The following is a 23,276-nucleotide window of genomic DNA, read 5'->3' as shown; positions in this document are numbered from 1 at the left end:
CCTTCCTCTTCCTCGGAATATAACAGGTGGCATTTTCCTGCTCCAAAACTTATTAAAAATCAAATCGAAAAATAAAGACAAAAAGGAGTATAAATCCGAATTTGTCCTAAGTTCTTGTCTAGACTCAAGTATGTGCAATTGTGTCACTGAGATTAAACACATTAGGATAGTGTTTAATTCACTCAATGTTGGCTCTGATACCAACCTGTCACACCCCGATTTCCACGTGTCTCACCGGTGGGCCCGGTGGGGGATTACCGTGACGATGTTGGCAACAATATAGTCAAACCACACAATTATATAATGCACAGCGGAAGCATAAAATAAATATATAAACTTCAACCTTTGATCGTAATATCAAAATGTATTACAAGGGTTGAATATATCCACAGTGGATCGTAAATAATTATAAAGTATTGTTCCATCAGATACTGCAATCAAGCTTGCGAGGCTTATCCCGACGCTAGGGAGCTAATACCAGCCAATTACGTTTAGGTACCTGCACTTAATCTTTTTGGGGAAAATACGTCAGTTTACACTGGTAAATACATTCAACTGACACATTTGAAAATGTTTATTAAAATTGATTTGAATGCACAAGGCACAAACTCTTTTATAACTTGGGAAAATTCATAATGATCTTGTGAACGTTTTACATGTTCTTTTATGCGTTCAGTAGCCCGGGTCGTGCCGGGTTAAAGATTTATAGACACACCACGTTCGCGTAAAACCGTAGTACAGAAACCAACGGCTACGTCTTTTAGTTTTAATGTCGACACTTTATACCGGGTGTACGCCTACACCGGGATGTCGATGGTCGTGGCCATTTCGTAAAATGATGCCGAGGATATCCGGGACAACGGTCATTAAACCCCCCAAAGGCTTATAAGCAACAAAACTGTTTAAATGAGCCAATCATATTATTTAGTTATCCACCTAAGCGATGGATGAATATAATGCTCAATCAAGCGGTATTAATATACCGTAACCCAAGCCCATATAGGGGAAATAAGTCAAAAGTATTTACCTTTGCAAGTATTAATCCTTAATTTAGATCAAGTCACCGATAGCTTTTACTGGGGCTCCTAATCTGGAACGAAGGTTTTAATTAACCTCTTAGAATCCTAACGGTCCTTGTATTAGCCGTAGCTTAAACCGGTTGATTCCGATATATAGATATGGTTAATTCGCACGAAAAGGCGAAAACCGAGAGTGGAGTATGATTTGGACCCAACAAGTTCAGTGACTTGTTTTATATGGGTTTATAGTTCATACTCTGGGTTTTGGGGTTCAAATAATATAATTTGACCCATATCGGCTATTGCACGAAAACTAGTTCCATGAGCCGTACCGTGTGCGCAAATAGGCGAAACGGTTAACCATAAGAGTCGTACGCTTATTTCCTAAGTCAATATGCCTTAAAAGTATTTTGGTATCAGTAGGATACCTTCCGTAATGCCCGTAACGAGTTTAAGTTTATTTTATGCCCCGTAGGGGCTTTTCGGTCATTTTAAAGACTTTAAAAGGGATTTCCGAGTTCTACAGGAAATCTGAGTTTCCCGAACAGCTTATAAAGCTTAAAATACTTTATTTATTATTTAAAACCAGTGGTAACTGGAATCGGGTCAAAAGACCTTGTAGAACTCCCGTTTTGGCCAAAAAGGGCATATTCGGTATTTACCGAACCGTAGCCATAACCGCAGGTTATGAGCAAGGTAAAAATTATTAAAAATCTTTAAAATTCCCAAAATATTATTTTACCATAGTGGGTAAAAGTTTTGGTGACGAAAACTTGGGTTAGATGGGCGTTATGCTAATTGCGCCGTTAATTACAAAACTTTCTTAAAAGTGCGCCTTTTAGCATAACTCTCATTCTAGACCTCGGATTGACGTGAAACTTTAAGGACATGCTTATAATTTAATAAGCAAGGTTTTGGTCCGTTCACGTGTCCGAAATACTCGTTTTAATTTTAAAAGGTCGTTATGGTCAACTTTTAGGCGAATGACGGAAATGTGCTACAGACTCGGATAACTCATGAACCGACCACAGAGGCGTATGCCAACATGTGACCTGGTCCTAAGAGAGTCCTAAGGTATATTTATACCTCACTAAAACGGGTCAGAACTGAAGTCAAAGCAAAAGTCAAACTTTTGCGACTTTCGGCTCCGAACCGGTTCTACATAGTAAATGATCGATTCAAACGAGCGCAAACATGTTTATATACTTATTATCATGTTTTATGATTGTCAAAACTGGTTCCATAACATACATATCACAGATTATGCTTAAATTGCTAAAATAGATTTCTGTTGACTTTTTAACCGCGAGTTTGACTCGATATTTGACATGGTTAGAGTGGTGATCAGGGGGAACCATTTTAGAGGTTTAATACCCACATAAATACCAACTCAAAACTACTTTTGATTCGTCATAAGACTGAATCATTTGTGAGTTATTGTACTGACAACCGTTAGTTACGACGGTTGCGTTTATAGGCTATAACTATGGAAATGTGACACCATAAAGGGTGAGATCACTTACAGAGGTTGTGTTCTTGATTATAGAGCAGAAGAAAAGCTAGAGAGCTCCTTAGAATGATCAGATAGTGTGTTTTGAGTGTGATGAAGGTTATGAGCACAATGGTGCTATTTATAGTCACACAAGACCCTCAAGATCATTACACAACATGCTATAACTGATCATGGATCATGGGCAGGTGTCCCTAAGGGTTATGGGTCGTGTAGGGGTCACCCATGCTGCCATAATTGATCAAATGATCGTTCAAGAGCTCAAAAGTCAAGAAGTTACAACCATTCTGCATCTGGGCGTCGTACGCGACCCGCATGGACATTCCATGCAACATTTACGCGGGTCGCCTGGGTTCAGAAGATCAGACGCGTAATAGAGGGAGCTCGCGGCCCGCCTCAACTTATGTTGAAACCTTACGCGGGTCGCGTGGGGTTATATTTTCAGAATTTTTCAAATCTTTTATCATGATTACAGAATCGGGCCATTAATAACGAAATCTTTCGTAATGATTTGCCTGACCTTTCGGATTTGAAGGGGTAACCTTGCGGTTTGGCCCTCGGTTATTTACCGATAGGGGCCTTGTGTTAATTACCCGCATTATTAAGTCCCCGGTTTATTTATTATTTATCTTGGAAAGCCTTAACTTTCACTGTTGACGCTTTTAACCCTTCTTCTATGAATTCGATCGTATCTTTCTCGTTTCATATCGAAACTTCGCGAAATTCATATATATTATTTTAGTGAGGGTATAATACCGTTACAAAGTCTTTGGAACGTTGAAGGGTCACTCAGAGGTATTATTAAACATGTTGACACAGTTAACCCCTGTAGTTTGTAATCTCTCACTTTCTTCCGCGTTTTATTTTTGTACGATCTATAATTTACTCGTTTGAAGGTTTAAGCATTATTTAGGGGTACTATACAGTATATTTACCCTTGTTGACATTTATAACCCTCGAATTTATATACTTTCAAGGTTTGTCAAAATTAGTCCTTTATTTATTATAGATGCCACGTGTAAATAAATGACACGTGTTAACACATCATTGGACACAAAAATTCGAGGTGTTACAATCCATGATAGCCTGAACAATCTGCAGTAAAAGGATGATAAAACTCGGATACTAATCCAAGCAAATATAAAGGCAAGGGATACTTACACGCGCGATACCGTGACTCCGCATCCACTCGCGGTCAGCCTCAAGCTGGTTAAAAGAAGATGTCAAGGCGTCCTTGGCCTCAACAGCGGCATTAGCCCGCTCTTCCGCAACAGTTACGCTGGCAGTAAGGTCTTTAACCGCGACCTCCCGGGCCTTAACGTCAGCCTTTCAAAGAGCAAAAAACAGTTTACTCAAAATCAGTGAACACTCGCAAAAAAGCAGAAAGAAAAATACAATAGGAATAACGAATCATACCTGAAGACTGGCAACAACCTTACCCAAGCGGGTACGCTCAGCGTTCGCCTCTTCCAGAGCCTTCGAAGTGCGGTTTTCCCTCTCTTTGGCCTCATCAAGGGCCTTCGCAGTACGGGCCCCCGTTTCCTTGGCCTCTCCCAGCGCCTTAACAGCCAGGGCCTCTGCTTATTGCGCCTTAACCGCAACCGCCTCAGCTGCAGCCTTTTCTTTGACCAAAGCAGCGTTCGCTGCCTTGGCATTCGTTAACTCCTGACGAGCACGAAACAGATTATCATTCTGCTTAGCCCAGGACTCATTCCACTTCTTGCGCTCATTGGAAAACTTTTCATTCCAATCCTTGCGTTCATCAGAAAGAAGTTTGGCAAGAGTACGAACCTGTTTCAGCTGAGCAGTGGCAGCCCACTCCGAGGTTTGTTTCTGCTTCTCAAACGCAGCTCTATCCCTTTCAAGCTGCTCCGCACCCTCACGAGCAGCCTTCACCAACCCCTCTGCTTCCGCCCGCAAGCGAGCAGCTTCTTCCTCGCGGCGACCCAGCACCTTGTAATCTTCCAAAATGGCATTCGCCACAATGGAAGTTCCTACTAACATTGTAGAGAGCTGATTGATGCGCAGCTCACGAGGCGCGGCACGGGCACGTTCAACTTCAATGGGGGTACCCAAACCACCCAGAATCTCCCTATACGCGGAAGGATCGTTAGAAACATTATCCCCCTGCATAACAGTCCAGGGGGGTCGATGATACGCGGTACCGCGATCCTGCGTGTAGGTGCGGTAATAATACTCCAATTCAGACTCCCCAGGCTGAATTGGAGGCCCATCATAACCCGCACCACCGACAGACGAACCGGTACCCTTCTCACCAGCAGAAGACTTCTGCGGCCCAGCATCAGTTTTTTGCGGCTCTGCATCAGATTTTTGTTTCCCAGAATCAGAAAACCGTAGACCCAAATTATCACCCTCATTGGGAGAGATCAGATTGTTGGACGAATCAACGGTATCGAATATCTGGGTCACCACCTTCTCCGCAGTACCCTCCGTTCGCACGGTTGAATCAGGCACCACCTTGACAAAAGGCGCCGAAGGTTCCTCAGACGCACCCGCACCCGTGGTATGCGGGGGTGATGACGGAGCATCAAAGATAGAGAAATCTTTACCTTGAAGCTCTGCAAAACAAAGTCAAATAACTATCAAAACACAAGTTGTGCGTAACACTTGAGACAAGCTATACAACACTTACCAACAGTAACCGCAGGTTCCTTTGGTGTCGGACCAGTCCTCTTGGACTGCAACCTCCGACGTTTCGGTCCACCGGCACCAGCGGCCGTCTCTTCTACTTGCCTCTTCCCAACAACAGACTGCGAACCCGCAGCTGTACCCAAACCCTCAAGGGTATCAGATACTATCACATAATCCATGTATCTACGGAAAGGAGAGTAAGAGATACCTGCCGCCTGCGGCACCAGATGAGGCACAACAGTGACCTCCGGTATTTTCTTTTGGCGAAAGCGCACGCCTTTCACCACTTGCCTCTTAGGCACACCCTTCGCGTTAGGGTCCCCTAAGGCCCCAAGATCACCTGCATGGAAACCATCCAAAAGGCGAGTTAGTGAAACCATTATTGTTATCACAAGTAAAAAGGATACCTAAATATACCTCTGCCTCGCGGCAACTCAACTGCCAATGCGGCCTCAGTAGGCACCCAGAAGTTATCTCGAATGATGACATTAAACTCCTCCTCGCCATCCGCACAAACAACTGTTTCAACCTGACCCCGAAAATCCTGGGCAAACATCCTCCATAAGGGAGCATCCTCTGATAGCAAACGCACAAGTCAGTAACGCATACGGGGATAAGAAAAGTTAAACAAATGAACAGTACGTACCACCACTTTTCTCCCGCACCACGGGCTTTGACTTCTTGTTCCTCCTTGTCAGCATCATGCGCAACACCCACAACTGTGTGTTGCTCAGCTTCACCCATTCAATGGTCTGCAACCGCGGAAACCACTCCACCGTCTTCAAACTCGGGACTGCAATGGTCTCCGTTATGATCGTCTCGGTCACATTCCGAAACGTCATATTTGCAACAATTGCAGCAGCTTTGATGTAAAAGAACTTCATTTTCCACTTCGTCATACCCTTGGGAGGAGTCATCAGTTTGGGACTACCATCTCGTTGACGGAAAGAAAAGAACCCCAAGGATACCGTCATTTGGTAAAACCGTCGGAAATCTCCAACAGAAGGCTCTATGCCAAGAGCACGAAAGGTTGACTCAAAATTTCGAATCCGGATCATACCCAACGGACTCAGTTGAGAAATGTGGATCTTGTACCACTCCAAAACCTCAACAACAAAAACAGTCAAAGGTAACCGGAGATTACAGTCACCAAAAAAGTCTGCCCACATGGTAACATAACCGGCCGGAGCATCGGCACCGGTGTCACCCTCCGATGGATACAAGGCCCCATATTCTGGGGGCATTTGGACGTCAAGAATCAGACGATCAAAGGACTTCTTGGTCCATTTTAGCACCGGTAAACCACCACCGGCGGTTCCCCCCCTTCTTCCTCTGCCACCACCAGCGATGAAGGCTCCGGGTTTTCACCTTCCACATTATGTGGACTTGATGGTTCAGCCATCAAAAATGTCGAAGAAACGAAAGAAAGTGAGTGGAAAAACTAAACTCAACCTCACCGGAAGTTCAAGAACTATCGTCGGAGAAGACAAAGAAATGTTCTCTCACCGGCAAATTTTTGAAAGTTCGAACAAGTGCGGGGAAACCACGAACGGTTTCCCCTTATATACCCATCGCAATTAATGAGGAGGGAGAAAACGAATCATCACGTTCAAAAAGAACGAATTGCGCGACACCACGTGTCAAGCGCCGTTTCCGCTGACGGTTATCACGCGCGCGTGGCCGCCCACGCGCCTGACATAAGAGACGTTTACACTCCTTGCTACAGTGCATTTAATGCCTTGGGCAGTGCAAATGTCCTTTCATTTCAGCACATGCCAGAAAATCTCACCAACTTCCACCAACTCACACGTGCGCTCAGCCACGTATGCAACAAAAAGCGACTACCTTATCCAATTACAAGCGGCATGCGGTTTCTCTGGTGCCGCACCATAACCCATACCGCATGTCGTTTTTTTTACATACCCCTAAAAATAGGCAAAAATATATATCTCCACACTATAAGGGGGTATAATACCTGTCCGCACTACCCACGAGCACACGTGGAATATGCGGAAATGACACACACGAGCCCGTTCAGGTGTGTCAGATACTCAGAACCAGCGTTGTTCTTTGGACTGAACCGCATCTCAGAAACAGGTAAACCGCATTGCCTTCATTCTCTTCAAGCTTCAAATGCCTCCTGTCCGGTTCACAACCACACAGGGTGCATGCACCCCTTCTTTAACAAGAAGAAGGAAGGGAATGTACGCGCGCGCACATCAGCAACCCTGACTCCTGAACCTTCAAGAGCCACATCCGAGCAACACACCCGTTTCGAGCGAATATGGGAATGCAAAAACGCAGACACTCATGAGTCGCTGCGGACATAACCATAGCTTCCGCAAATGGTTGTTACGGAAGAGCCACAACTAACTCCACATCGAGGAACGAAACCACTTCAAGGAAAAACTCCTCGGTATTGGAGCGTGAAGGAAGGTGCCTAAGGAAGAGATGCGGACAAGATCCCCAATGATCATACGAGCCCTTGTCGAACAACAAGCGATCGAACAAACGGTAACAAGCCTGCTTATGACTTTGTTACCCTACTTGTAAGTTGGATAGAATAAACAATGGTAGGCATTACCATGCCTATGATCATGTTTATTTGACCGTTATCCAGAATCACATTGTTCGACCAAACATGGCCAACAATGACGCAAATACCCAACGTTGTTCCCACAACCGTGGCCAACAATGTCAAGCAACGAGGTAACCACAAAGGACGTGCGGTTACTTGAGAGCTAATGGGAAGAACATGAACACCCCACGAAAGGAATCATCATTAGATATCCAATCATGGGAGCAACATGCTCTCTTCTTCATTCACCACTTCAAAGGTTGGTTCGAAGTTTGTGCACACCTTCAACCACCATCTCAGAGATTGGTTTGAAGTTTGTACACTTCCTCCAACTAATTCCCACAGTTGGTTCGGCACACCAACAGGTGGCAACCAGCCAAAGGCTGAGAATTTCGCATCAGACGAAACATTTTTCACCGGTACGGAAGAGGCGTCAAATGACCTTTCCAGACCTCCAGCTTGATTTACAAACAGAGAAGACCATCCACATGGTCTAGGATCTTCTCCAGACTCCAAACTACCTTCTAAACACCATAGTCCAGTACTCCTCCCACATACAACTTACATGTGGCAGCAACACTAGACTGGGGGGACTTGAAGGGGTATGGTCCCAGATCTCGCGTCAGCATCGACCGCGAGTGACCATTACCCTTATCAAAACCCCCACCAGCCAACAACCTACTTGTGCCCATGCGAGAACGCGTCGACACAAGGGTTGAATCCAATCTATCTAGTGATAAAGGAGGACTTACCTGGAACATGAGAACGGTAGAGTGATGCGACATGGCATCACATCTGATGTATGAAAACGGAAGTATTCACAGCGATGCGGCCTCGCACCGCGTCCAGTGAACACTTCTATCAATACAAGGAAGCTGGATAACAGCAACAGTCACCACAGGCGACGATGCGGCCAGCACCGCATCTCGCGTATTTCTTGATCACAAGCAAGAGACGCGATAACATCAGATGTTACCGCAGGCAGCGATGCGGCCCGCACCGCATCCTATACGCTCAACAAGTGGGACTGACACCACAGTACAAGTGGAACCAATGGCAGTCACCTGTCAGGTCTACGTAAGCGACAGACTGACGTGGCGTCGTCTCCCCGGCCGACATGTCTGACACGCCTGCAAAGGTGCAGCATGCCGTCAGTCTATCCATCCACCTCCTCCTTCACTCCTCGGCTATAAATACCAACCCCAAACCAGGTTTGAGGTATCTCTTGACAACTCTCTCACTACTACTACGATCTTACTTTGCTTCCCAAGCAAATTACTGATTCTCACGCCGGAGAGTGGTAACAAGGAGCACCCCCCACCCCATCCTCCTTGTTACGAGTCACGGTTTGTTTCCTTGTGCAGGAGATCAACCCACCGGTGATCCAGCCAGCGATCCTCGAGAGGAAGGGATTAACCCTTCTTGACGAGACCAGTGAGTTAACCCTGCCCGGTTAACCATTGTTTCATCAGGGTGTTAGGGTATTCGGGGACCCTAACTAGTTCAGAAAAAGATAAACAGTGTCAATGACAATATTTTTATGTTCCGGGTAACGTCCGGTTGTTCGGTTGGATATTAATCCGTTAAAGTGCTAAATAAGCATTTAAAGTGTCGTTAATATTATTTTTAGTGACACAAAGAATTCCCGACACTTTGGAAAGTGTCTAGTATTATTTTCCCATGTTTTTGCACTTTGCTAGTTAGCTAAAATGCTGAATTTTATATTAAAGTGCAGAATTTTGTGTTTTAAACATGTTTTTGGCACACCCGATCACTATAACTTATACCTAGTGACGCAGTTCTACAACCCTCATTTCCCTACACTCTCTACTAGTGTAGTAAACTATTCCCGGCTCATACAGGCCTTAGAGGCAGTGTCTGCCTGATGCTGGCTATGTCAGCACGTTTACTGGGTTATCCGTTCATTGTGCTACTGTGCTTTTGTGCATCAAGTTTGTCACTAAAGTTCTATATGTAAATAATGGAGTGACAGTTAGTAAAGTATGATGCAAGTATGTGTATGTATCAGTATTCAAGTAGCAGTTTATCCACAACTGTAAGCAAGCACAGTAATTAAGCAGTAATTAAATATTAATTAAGTCGTACGGATACCTGAAATTTTTAGGGTTGTCACAGAAGGGGCGCTACCCCCCTCTCGCCAGCCCACTAACGGGCAAAATTTTGTGTGTTTTGAGGCATTTGATCAAGAAGACCATTGGCAACGGTTATTTTATAAAAAAAAAAGTTTTTAAATTCTAATATATATACAAACCTAAACACACACCAATCACAAACTAAAACACACATCAATTACAAAAAAAAAATACATAAATTCTCTCCAATCATTTTTAAAAATGTCATCTCACTCTTCATCCGATTCGTCCAGCTCTTCATCTGACGGTGTTATCGACGATATGCTTATCACAGTGACGCAGGAGGCGATTAATTATTTGCGAGAAGAAGCCCAATCGTCTACAACGCGTACCAGACAAGCGCCTCTTGAACGAGATTAGTTAGGTGCTCATGAACGTTTAATGCACGATTATTTTTGTGAAAATCCGTTGTACGATGATGCACAGTTTAGGCGTTGGTTTTATATGAGCCTTCGTCTTTTCTTAAGAATTTCTAATGATCTTGCGGCTGAATTTTCTTTTTTTTTTTCACATAAAGAGAAAGTGCTAGTCGCAAAATTGGTTTATCTGGAATACAAAATTGTACTGCCGTAATTCGGCAACTTGCGTACGGCACAACGAGTGATGCGTGGGATGAATATTTAAGGATGTCGGCGAGAAGTTGTCATGATTTTCTTGAAAATTTCTGTGAAGGTATTTTTATTATTAGTATTGCTATTATTATTATTATTCTTATTATTATTATTTTTTTTATTATTTATAGTTTATTAACACTATTATATTAGGTATTAACTTTCTTTACGGGAGGCGATATTTGAGGATGCCAACCGCTACTGACGTTCCACTTTTATATGAGGCCCATCAGCGGATACACGGGTTTCCTGGGATGTTGGGTAGTCTTGCTTGCACGCACTGGGAGTGGGCGACATCTCCAACCGCTTGGAAAGGGAAATACCATCGTGGTGACCACGATGGTCCTACCCTAATATTACAAGTGGTCGCGTCTCAAGATTTTTGGTTTTGGCATGTGTACTTTGGCATGGCTTGTGTGAACAATGACATCGCAGTTTTACCGTCACACCCCCAAAATACCCCAAGCGGAAACCCCCGCGAGGCGTGTGACATACCAGGATCAAGTATTACAAATCAGTAATTATAACTCAACGTGTTCAGCGGAAGCATAAATTATTAGTTACATATTTCATAAACCAAGCGTAGGAAAACCATTAGACTTGTCTCGTGATTCCATGTATCTCGACCCATGACCACTCCAGCATCCCAGACAGCAAGTTCCAAGGATATGCACCTATAGGCCTGCAAGCATGCAGAAAAGTGTATCAGCATAACGCTGGCGAGTTCACAGTTTTGTTTACCGAAAATCGTGTTACATGTTTTGCTGCCAAAAGTTTAGTTCAGTTCAAAAGCAATTCCAAAAACAATGTTGATAATAATTCGATACCGTACAAGATGGCTTCAGTTTGTTTGCCCATCCCCAATGCCCCTATCAAAGCATTGGTCATGATTTAAGGTCATTAGTTCACGCCCGTCCTCCTCGGTACGGTGTGAGGGTGCCAAACCTAATAGCGCTATCAACTAATAACACCGATGCCTCCCCGGCAACCATTTCGGTAGAAGATGGGACTTAAGGTGATAGGAGTGAGTGTATTATCCAACATTCCGGTTTAACATTCCAGTCAAACCCATTACCCAATATTCCTCCCCGGAATATTTACCAGTTGTCCCTCCCTGGGACGCATGCTTGAAAAAGAGCAGTGAACTCACCTTAGATTTGCTCGGTAAGACTAGTTACTTGTTATACAGTAGTTCAACTACATCCTATCATGATTATCACAATCAGTTAAGATTTCACCCAAGCTTTTCACAAGTTTAAGAGATAACAGGTAGTACACATCATCGCATATCAAGAAATTCGGGTCATGTATAAGTTAACAACCAAATCCACATATGCATAACAGGTTAACAGCCCAAAACACCAAACATTCAAGTGTGCATACTAGTAACCGAGGCCTTGTGAGGGTGTGCAATTCATTTAAGAGTGTGTGGCCTGCTATCTTTCCCAACCCGAGCCCGTAGCGCGTGGCCCAAACTATATGTGTGACCCGGTAAGTGTGCGATCCATATGTGTACTCGACCCAACCAAACATAAAACCATATGGGCTGTGCGATTAGATGTGAGTGTGCGATTATGTCATGAGTGTGCGACTGATCTCCTGGTGTGCGAGTTACTACAGTTGTGTGGCCCATGTAAGTCCCTGGCCCACTCAAGTGTGCGACCAGGTTGGTGCGATCTAAGGAAGTACAAGGCCCAGTGTTCACAAGCCCATATGGTTTATTACAAGTGTGCGACTATAAAAGGAGTGTGCGACTTAAATTGGACTGTGCGATCCTTACCATATCTGGCCCATTTCAGAGTGTGGCCCAAATGTATTGTGCGACTGGACCGAGGGTGTGCGATCGGTGTTACTTGGCCGTAAATCATGGGATCAGTTACACATTACACGAACAATTCAATTAATCACAGAGTTACCAATTATTTCGCATGAACCCTAGGTCGTTACTTTGAATCATTCAACCGAATCAATTTACCCATGTTTATCATTCAAATCGGCTTAACCAGGATAATTATTTCAATCAATCTATCACCATATGCAATCCATCATTAACAACAGTTAACATATGATCAGTCTTCCAATTCGGACCAAATAGGACATTCATATCGTCATATATTCATCATCATTAAATCACACCTTCATGGATAACATTCAGATTCGATTACTAGCAGACCCACATCCTCGACCAACATCCACACTTTTAAATTAAATCTAACAATACCATTCACAATCCCGTTATCGCAAACCCTAGTTATTAACCAACAACCACATGATAACAATCGTATGAAACTATGATCCTAACAGAACCCTAATCATCATTAAATCATGCAAAACACAAAATCAAGCATACACCATGTGTAACACAATCAAATACACACATCATGCACCAATCAATAATAGTTAAACTATGGTGAAACACTAACCGAACTTGATGGTGAAGGAAGGATCGCCTGGAATGAGGAAGCCCCAAGGCTGTGGAAAGGTGCTGTCGTCGAGATGGGAAGGAGGAAGGAAAGAGAGAGCTAGGGTTTGCTTGTTTTCTGTTTTGTTGTATTATGAGGGAACACACAAGGCTATGTGTGTGTATACGCCTAAGGAATGAGCCGAGCCCAGCTTGTGGGTTTCCTTTGGGCCCATATCGGTATACCATTGATATGGGTTTGGGCCGCGAACAAGTTAACAAGGTAATAAGAGTGTGTGGCCCGGTTCGATTTGTGCGACCAAGATTTCACAATACAAACATACTCACAGCATATAAACATAAGTAAGCCCACACCATACAATTTGACTCAACGTAACAATCATCCAACTAGCATAACACAGGTTACATCAAAATACGAGATACGAAAAGGAAATCAGTACAAGAGAAGGGCTTCTAAAATACGAGTTGTCACATTTACAATCTTCGATTCTTTTCGACGATGTCATAGATGGTGTCGCACCAGATACTTCATTTTATGCAAACGACGTGGAGTATAAGTATGGGTACTATCTCACAGACAGTATTTATCCGGAGTGGGCGACCTTTGTGAAAACTCTTTCGTGTCCAGATGACGAGAAAAGAATGTATTACAAAAAGAAACAAGAGTCGGCAAGAAAAGATGTCGAGCGGGCTTTCGGTGTATTAAAAAAGAGATGGTCTATGATTGCCCAACCGTCGATGATACTTGAAAAGAGTAAAATGAGAAACATCATGTATATGTGCATCATCTTGTATAACATGATATTGGAGGACTCGGGCAGAGCGTTATGTGGAGAAAGTTATGATGAAGGTAACCAGCCGACGAACCCATTACTCACATACGCTCAAAAAGAAGTTATCCGAGCGAGGATACGTAACAATGACACGCACCATAACCTTCGAGTTGATCTGACCGAGCACTTATGGTTTTATAGTGAACAAGAAGGAGATGACGGAGACGACAAGTGATTTTTTAGTGACATTGTATTTTTTTATTTGAATTATGACATTGTATTTTTTATTTAAATTATGGCATTGTATTTTTTATTTAAATTATGAGTTTTAAATTAATATATCAAAACTAAATAATGTTTAAATTTAAATAAAAAATAATTAGGTAATGATGATGGGGGCTTTAAACCATTGCGTGCAAGTTAAAGAGAGTGGCTTTAAAGCCCTCCATATGACGTGGCGCCTAGGTGGATCTGACGTGGCGCAATAAAGCCCCTAAGGGCTTTATACCACACCCTCCAGCCTTACGGTATCTCTAACTGTAATAATAAAGTACCTTTATTCAACAATCTACCTCACAGCACAAAAGTCAAGGGTAACTATGGATTCCTGATCAAACTCGTTAGGCAAATAGTGAAAGGGAAACTAGGGGGATCTTCTCACAAAGTATCTAACCCTAGCAATCTAACACTAAAGACAAACCGACAATCTCTCACCTCACAGCTATCGAGATTGGTAAAACACTTAACCCTATTCAAATTATGAAAATCACTCCTATGGTATCTTGGCTAGTCAACCATAAACTAATCAAAAACACAAAGTAGTTGATCTAACATGAACCTATAACTGAAAGACATTCAACAAGGAACATATGAAGTGAATTACATTCAATGAACTAGATTAAGTATGCATACACATCAAACCATAAAAACTAAGTCTTTACTTTAATTATTAAATCCACAAATAATATCCAAAACCGAATAAAAAATAATTAGTCAAACATGGTGTTCATCATAACCTAGGCAGTATAAAAGAACTGGCAAAGAAACATAACCACTAAAAAGAAACAAGTCTCATACGATAAGCAAATCATGTTTAATAGTTTGTAAAACACAAAGTCTAACAAAACCAAAAAAATAATAAATTGCAAACCAAACCCAAATCTTAAATCAAGACTTTGAATCTCAAACCAATTCTTTTTCTTCTTCTTGATTTTCTACTTTTTTTGTTATGTTCGTCTTTTTATTCTCAGCCAATAATTATTCGTATCTTCCAATCTGTATAGTAGCTCTTCAACAATATTCTTTTTTTTTTGTACGGCAAATTTTTTATTCCCTACGGTCTATGGGACTTGAACCCAAGACCCCTCGTTCCAAAATGTTTAAAGACTTTTGCCTTTACCCAGCTCTTCAACAATATGTAATACCAATTATGTTTTGTTTTCTTTTTTTTCACACTTGGCCGCCTCTCCAAAAACATATATCATTCTCCCCCAAGTTGTCGCCCCCAAAAACTGGTAGCTTTTTTTTTCTTTTAATTCGTCCACCAACAATATAATACCAATTATATTTTGTTTTCTTTTTTTTTTTTTTCACACTTGGCCGCCTCTCCAAAAATATATATTATCCTCCCCCAAGTTGTCGCCCCCAAAAACAACAATGTGGGAGCTTTTTTTTCTTTTAATTCGTCCACCAACAATAAATATATGCAGCCCCTCTGTTCGATCTCCCACTTAAAATAATATTAATAATATACATAGCAGCCTTCTTCGTGGCATGTGTTCTGTGTATCTTTTTTTTTTTTCCTTCTCCACCGTCCAACATTATTGTCATACAGCCCACTAATCTTTAACATCCTATTGTATTACATGGATACCCGCCCAACAATAATAAATAACATGGAAGCAGCTTTCTATGGCATCGGTCCAATCAAAAAAAAATAGCGGCAATTTTAATTCAGTCACTAGCGTTCTACTCTGCTCAACTGGGTGGTTATTTCCTTATTACTCGTTTTCTCTCTATTTACATCAGGATCTGGCAAAACACAAAATAATATAATACAACACTAAAAACTAAAAAAAAAAACAAATAAAAACTATACAAAAGTTATACACTTTACGCGAGACAAATATGTGTATTTTACTACAAATCATGAACACGTATTTTACATATTGTAAACCAATGAACCTTTACTGACAGAAAAGGAAAAGAGGACAAAGAGAAATTAAGATTCTGTTACTAAGATCATTTGATTTACAATATGTAAAAATATGGGACCAACACTGTTTATTTTTGATGTTGAGACCGTTTTGGCCAATTAATAGTTAGAATTATTAAAATCCATTATTCCGTAATTTAAAGTAATTTATTAGTTTAGTTTTTCTTGTGTTTATTTCAGTATCTCATCATACATTTAACCTTTATCAAATTAGGAATTTAAATTAATTTATTAGTTTAGTTTTTCTTGTGTTGGAGACTTCAATTCAATATCTCACCATACATTTAACCTTTAGATTTATATTTAACTAGGTTAGAACCCCGTGTATTACACGGGCTGAATAAATATAATTTTATATACTAAGGGGCTGTTTGGTAGCCTCTTAATGACAATTCAGATGCTACCTCTTAATGGTTTAAAACCTCTGAATGAATAAGATGTACTCTCAAGTCTGAATGGTTAAGAGGTAACCTCTGAATGATAAGTAATCACATGTCACATTCTTCTACATTCTCATTACACAAGCATCTAATTTAACTTAATAATAAATAAAAAACAAAGTAAAATGTTACATCAAAGTTCATTTTTTTTTTCTAAAAACATATATTGATAATTGTGTGTGTTAGTTGATTACATTATTCGTATTTAAGTCATGTAATACATTATTTGCCTTTCAAAAAAAAAGTTGATTACATTATTCGTATTTTAAGTCATGTAATACACGTGGTTATTCAATCTTGCAATGTACGGGTTTTTAAAGATGTAACTTTTTTATTACTTAGGGGCTGTTTGGTAGCCTCTGAATGGTCATTAAGAGGCTACCTCTTAATGGAACCATTAAGAATTTTACAGACAGATATAAGAAAAAAAATATTAAATATCTAAGAGACAAGCAAAAAAAAAGAAATAAAATAATTATAGAGCAATAATCATTGAAATTATTATTAATAAATAACCCGTTATATTAATCAATATATTGATTGACAAAACGATCCATTTGTATTAATTATATAGATAGATTATTCAGATGTTTCTTAGCTAAAAGAACATACAAAAGTATGTAGGAATAATATATGTCATGTAAATAAGTGAGGTTGAGAGGGTTAAAAAAAATTACACAGTTAGTCCAAATGTTACAAAATGAAAAGTTAATACCCTAGAAGGTGATTTTAAACTATTAGTACCTAAATACTGAAAATCACATGTAATAATATTTTATTTATATAAGAGTTAATTATATAGTTAGTCCCTGTGGTTTGCACAAAGTATGTAGTTAACTCTTTATATAATTTAAAGATAATTTTATGTGAAGTGAATAGATTATTTTTATATATCTTTGAATTTTAGTCTTATCATTTATTAATATCTATATAATGAATATTTTTAATTATAAAAATATGTATTTATAATTAAGTAGGAGATAATTAAGGAGGAGATAATGGATATATTTAATTATATAAAAATATGTATTTATAATTAAGTAGGAGATAATTAAGGAGGGAAAAGAGGCGGGAAAACAACAAAATAGATAGTTCCAATGAATGACACGTGTCCCGTATTGGTTTACTTTATTATATGTATAGATTTGACTTTCCTTATATAACTCACATTGGTTAAATTTTCTTATAACATTAAAAACACCACCATTCATTTAATCTTCAAGTTTATATTCAATTTGACTTTCCTTATGTAACTCACATTCGTTAAATTTTCTTAAAATATTAAAAATACGGTTGTAGTTAATCTATATCTATACTATATAATAAAAGAAATCATGTTGAGGACACTTGTCATCATATTAGGCCATGTTTTACAGATAAGTATTATTTTAGTTTAATTTTTTTTAATTAATTATAGATAATTCTCCTACTAAATATTATTTAGTATAATTTCTTATGGATAATTATTATTTAGTTTAATCTTCTTCTCATTTATAATATTATTATTTAACTAATAGAGTAAACTACGATTTTGGCCCCTGTGGTTATATCACTTTTACTCTTTTAGCCCAAAAAGAATTTTTAACATCTGAGCCACAGTCTTTTTTTTCTAATTTTTTTGGCCCCTAACGTATTTTTTTTAACCCTTTTGGCCCCTAACATTTAATGGATAAGGTTAGTGTTATGGGGTTAGAAAAAAAGATGTTGGGGGCTCAGATGTTAAAAGATTCTTTTTTGGGCTAAAAGGGTAAAAGTGATATAAACACAGGGGCCAAAATCGTAATTTACTGTAACTAATATTATTTATCATTTATACATTTACAAAATTTTTAATAATAGGTTAAGTTTATTGAGACATCGTTAACAAATTTTGCTACAACTAAATAATCTATTTATATCAATCTAAATTTTTATCTATACTATACTATATAATAAAACATTAATGTGTGACACATGTCGTTCATTGTAGGTATTTAATTTATTATTTTTCTCGGCTCACTTCCAAACTTATCTTATATTAATTAAATAAATAAATGAATAATGAGCTAATATTAAATTTTATCCTACTTTAAATTTCGAATACCATTCTTCTATTTTTCTAATAAAATATTATCCGAAATTGTAAATTTTTAATTTAAAACATTTTAAATAAAATAAATTATTTATCACGAAAACCAAACTTTGTATTAATATAGAGTAAACTTCCGTTTTGCTCCCTGTGGTTTGGTCACTTTAACGGTTTTGCCCCAAACCTTTAAAAATAGCCATTTTACTCCCTGATGTTTCGATTTTGTTGTCACTTTGCTCCCCGCCTCTAACTCCATCCAAACTGTTTGTTTTTCCATTTTGCTCCCCGCAGGGAGCAAACTAGCAACAAAACCGAAACATCAGGGAGTAAAATGGCTATTTTTAAAGGTTTGGGGCAAAACCGTTAAAGTGACCAAACCACAGGGAGCAAAACGGAAGTTTACTCATTAATATATTAAATATTTTTATTTTCACTATACAAAATTACATTTACTAACTTTTTTATTATTTTGTATATAAAATTACATTTATTTAACTCATGTAATAAATGAGGTTTTTTAAAGATGTATTATTTTATTATTTGGTAAACAATATTACAATTATTCAACCCGTGTAATACATGTGGTTTTAAAGATATAATTTTTTTTATTTGGTATATAAAATTACATTAATTCAACCCGTACAATATGGTTCTTATATATCTAACTTTTTATTATTTAATATATAAAATTATATTTATTCAACCCGTGCAATAAAGGAAATTTTTAAAGAAATAATATTTTATTATTTAGTATATAAATTTATTTACTCAACCCGTGTAATACACGGGGTTATAACATAGTTATTATATATAAGGTTATAACCCCGTGATTCAAATAGGTTGAATAAAAAAAATCAAATAGTTAGTTATGAAACGATATTTTTGAGACACTTTTTAAATTTCTAAATAAATTTTGTGTCGTGTATGATCAAAATGTGTGATGTTTACATAATTTATACACATGAAAGCATTTGATACATCAATTAGAGAAACTACATCATCAAATTTCTCATAAATTTAGCAGTCACAAGAACATAAAATTGCAAGTTCAAGTTTCTCATAAGTTTCAGCACTTCTAACAACCGTTGCCTATGATGTTTATTAATTGACTAATAATTAATATATATTGACAAGGTGTATGAAAAATCAAATTCCTAAAAAAATTGGTTTTCAGAAATAAAAATTATTGAAATCTTAATTAAATGATTTGATGTATTATAAATAAAATATATATAAGAAAATAAATTAAGGGCAATGTAATTTATTATCATAGAATTAAAACAAATACATTAAATAACAAAAAATCAAAAATTAGTTGGAATTGACTTATATTAAAGCTAATTTAGTAAAAATATTAATAAAACTATTCTAAATCATTTGATATTCATAATTTTGAATTTAATTTGATGTTTATATTTAATAATAATATAAAAGTTGTAAGTATAAAAAACATTAAATATTTGACGCTAATTATTAGTAAAATAAGCTTAACGTCAAACGGGCTCACTTTTCACATTATTTTATATTTTTTAAGTGGTAAGAGAGAGTTCTGTTAGTCAGCGTCCATCGGAAGCCAATATGTTAATAGTTGGGACAACCGGTGGTTATTTTTGAAACTGTAACTGTTAGCGGCCAACGACGAATAGTTAGATTATTAAAATCCAATATTTCTTTTTTTAATTCAATGTTTCCCAAGTTTTGTTGGTGTGAATTTTGATGACTTTGTTTTTTATTTTATAATTTTAGGAGGTTTATCTTATGAAATTCAATGTTACTACAGGTTTGTCCCATGAAATTCAATGTTATTAATGACAACTTATGAATTTTTCATGTAACAATCAAGAGTAGATTAAAAATAATAAGTATTACAAATAATAATTTATATCGTTTTTATTAATCAATCCGTGTAACAACACGGGACCATAACCTAGTATATTTAGAAAAAAATACGGTCATGCCTTTTTATGCTCTTCTCCGCGTTTATTATACTTGCACATACAAGTACAAACAAATTGTTCACACATTAAAAAATATATAAATTAATTAACGAGGGACACTCAAGTTCTTCATGTTTTAAATATAATCAACTAAATTTAAATTTAAAATAAAACAATTATTTCTCTAGCAACATTTTCTATTTCATTTCATAGCAAATTATTACAAAACTAACTTCGGGTTTAACATAAAAAAAGATATTGAAATCCTACAAGCGAAACAAGGCACTTATGCTCGAATCAACGACAGGGCCTCGAAAAAGTGCTTATATTTTAAGCTTAAGTACTCTTTCACAAGCAAAGATTTAAAATAAGGCTTCTGAAACTTAGATGAAGGAGCCACTCTGGACTCAGCTGAAGGTCCATGAAAGTAAGCAACCGATATACGATGCTCTGATTGATTCACCATAGCTCGATGAGTTATAGCCGGAAACTTTGCATTAGAGAATATATGCAATAGGTCACCTACATTCACCACAAATGCACCCTCAACGGATGGCACCCGTCTCCACCCTAACCCTTCAACAAAAATCTCTAACCCATCAACGCCACATTGGTTGAGGATGGTTAAAAGAAGTGAGTCAGTGTGTGATGCAAGACCAACCGCTTGGCTAGGGTTTGGGCAAGACGGGTACGAGTTAAGTTGAAGTACACTTTGGGAGTCATGAGCTGAAATAGCCCAATTCATTTCTTCTTGTGTGACATCTAATGGTTCAAGGATCATGAGCAAGAGGTTGTGGATAAGTAGTTTCATTTGGTTTTGGTAAGCATCCATTGTGTCACTACAATAATATTTATCAAGGAATCACAAAAACATAGTATTAGTAAATATGTAAAAAAAATACAAGTAAACCAAGGGTAATATAATATGTAATGCAATATTCTGTATTACATCATTGTTTTGATAATGTTGATATTATATGCTTGTTAACACATGATAAAAATAAATAAATAAATAAACATACGACATAAATGACTGATATTATATACTTGTTAACATATGATAAAAATAAACAAATCACATACGACATAAATGACCATATTGGTGTTTTAACAAACCTGATTAATATATCAAATGTGAATATAAATTTATTGACTATACTCAAAGTGTTAAAAGAATGTATTCAAATACAATCGATTTTTGTTAAATCCTTTTCAATTTATATCCAAAATTCAAAAACAACGTCATTAGTTTATTTATAGAAATGAACAAATTAAATACTTATATGTTTAATTTTTATATCCAACACTCTATTAATTTTAGTTTTCGTTTAATTCCTTTTCAATATTTAAAAATGATTAAAGACGACCGATTTGCATGTTTTACATTCTTTAACAAAACTTTCAACCTATTTAAGTCTAATTTATTTATATTTTACAAAACTTAACGGCCCATTTTTACAATCGTACAATCGTTTGAAATAGATCATAAAACTAGCAACGGCGTATATTTTTCGAAAACAAGTTTTACGATAAAAACTTTCCAATCATAAACTTTGATTTGTGATAGTTGTTTTCTATAACATTTATAAATTTACAGTATTTAACTAGTATATATATATTATTTATTTATTGCATATTACAAGAGAGTTTTAAACTATTAAAAAACATGATAATTAATGAATGTATTTGTAATTTATGGCACCGATTGACTATATTGCAAGTCTTATGACCCATACGTCACATGCATGAATTTGCATGTAAAACGTTGGCTAAAGCCCGAAAATATTATTTTGTTAAGAATGTAATTATAATTTACATGTATTTGAGAAATTTTACAAGAATTAAAACTTACCAAAATCTTTGGTATTCATGTGGCCAAAGAACCTTGGCATCATCAACACAAGAACCCATGATGGTGAACCCTTCATGCCACATACGCTTATCAAAGAACGGTGATAGCTTAGGCGAACCATATCCCGTGGCTCCATCGACTGATCTCAAAACCTTGCACTTTTCCTGAGTCGTAAGAGCAAAAAGCCTTCGTGACTCAGACTCAACCTTTTTGACCAACTCAAAGGGTACCCTATGGTTAACAATTTGGAACACGCCCCATGTTTCGCACGCTTGACTTATAAGAGTCTTTGCGTTAGGACTAGCAAGATCAATAACCGGAATCAATGAATCTTTAAGATCATGAGTTTGAATCTTGTTCAAAGATTCATCAAACTGAGGCCATGAATGTGATTCTGGAAACCCGTCTATCGATTCAAAGTCGATAGGAGTGATATGGTCATCGGTTAAAAGGTCATTTTCTGAAAGTGTGGTCATGATCACAGCGCACAAGATGTTTGAGCTCACTTTTGTGATTGGGGATTTTTAGAATTTCAAAGGGAACCTTTGTATGGTTGTAGTGCAATTGATCATGTTAATTTACAAGTCCCCTTATATACACCTATGCACATTAATTACACATGCACATTAATTACCCAAATTTTGGTTGTAATGAATATTATTTTATCCATTGGGAATAGCTCAATGGTGTTGGTGAGTTAGATAAGGTGTAGGATAGAAGGAGGTCATGGGTTCAATCCTCATGGCGTGCAAGTTTAGCCATTAAAAAAAAAAAAAAAAAAAAAAAAAAAAAAAAAAAAAAACCCTCATTTAACTACTACACAAATGGGATAGCTTCCCATCAAGTTATAGCTTAATTGGCATTGAAGAGGAATTGAAGGATTGGGTTTGAGGTCAGAGTTCTCAAGTTTGAATTCGATTCTAATTAAGTTTTATCTTAGTGGATCTTTGGACGGCGGGTTTTCTTTGAAACTAGTGATAATGAGCTTGGGCAACCCATCACCGTCTGCGACCATATGCGGTATCAAACTTTTACTTCATTGGCAT

The 23,276-nt window shown here is 37.8% G+C and overlaps 2 protein-coding genes across 2 annotated transcripts; one reads left to right on the top strand and one right to left on the bottom strand.

Moving 5' to 3' along the window:
* Positions 1-6,528: 6,528 nt before the first annotated feature.
* On the top strand, positions 6,529-13,953 carry LOC110892360. Its single transcript, XM_022139526.1, has 4 exons — positions 6,529-6,677; positions 10,430-10,584; positions 10,677-10,908; positions 13,347-13,953. The coding sequence occupies exons 1-4, from the start codon at positions 6,529-6,531 to the stop codon at positions 13,951-13,953; spliced, it is 1,143 nt and encodes a 380-aa protein (XP_021995218.1).
* A 6,711-nt stretch (positions 13,954-20,664) lies between these two features.
* On the bottom strand, positions 20,665-22,982 carry LOC110892361 (gibberellin 3-beta-dioxygenase 1). The gene is made up of 2 exons (XM_022139527.2): positions 22,231-22,982; positions 20,665-21,217 (listed from the first exon to the last, which is right to left on the bottom strand). Exons 1-2 carry the CDS (start codon positions 22,704-22,706, stop codon positions 20,665-20,667), a joined length of 1,029 nt encoding a protein of 342 aa, XP_021995219.1. The 5' UTR covers positions 22,707-22,982.
* Between the last annotated feature and the right edge of the window lie 294 nt (positions 22,983-23,276).

This window comes from Helianthus annuus, chromosome 12 (genome assembly GCF_002127325.2).
Source record: "Helianthus annuus cultivar XRQ/B chromosome 12, HanXRQr2.0-SUNRISE, whole genome shotgun sequence".
NCBI lineage: Eukaryota > Viridiplantae > Streptophyta > Magnoliopsida > Asterales > Asteraceae > Helianthus > Helianthus annuus.
Note: the sequence above shows the minus strand (reverse complement) of the source record. Positions and strands in the feature narration are given on the sequence as shown.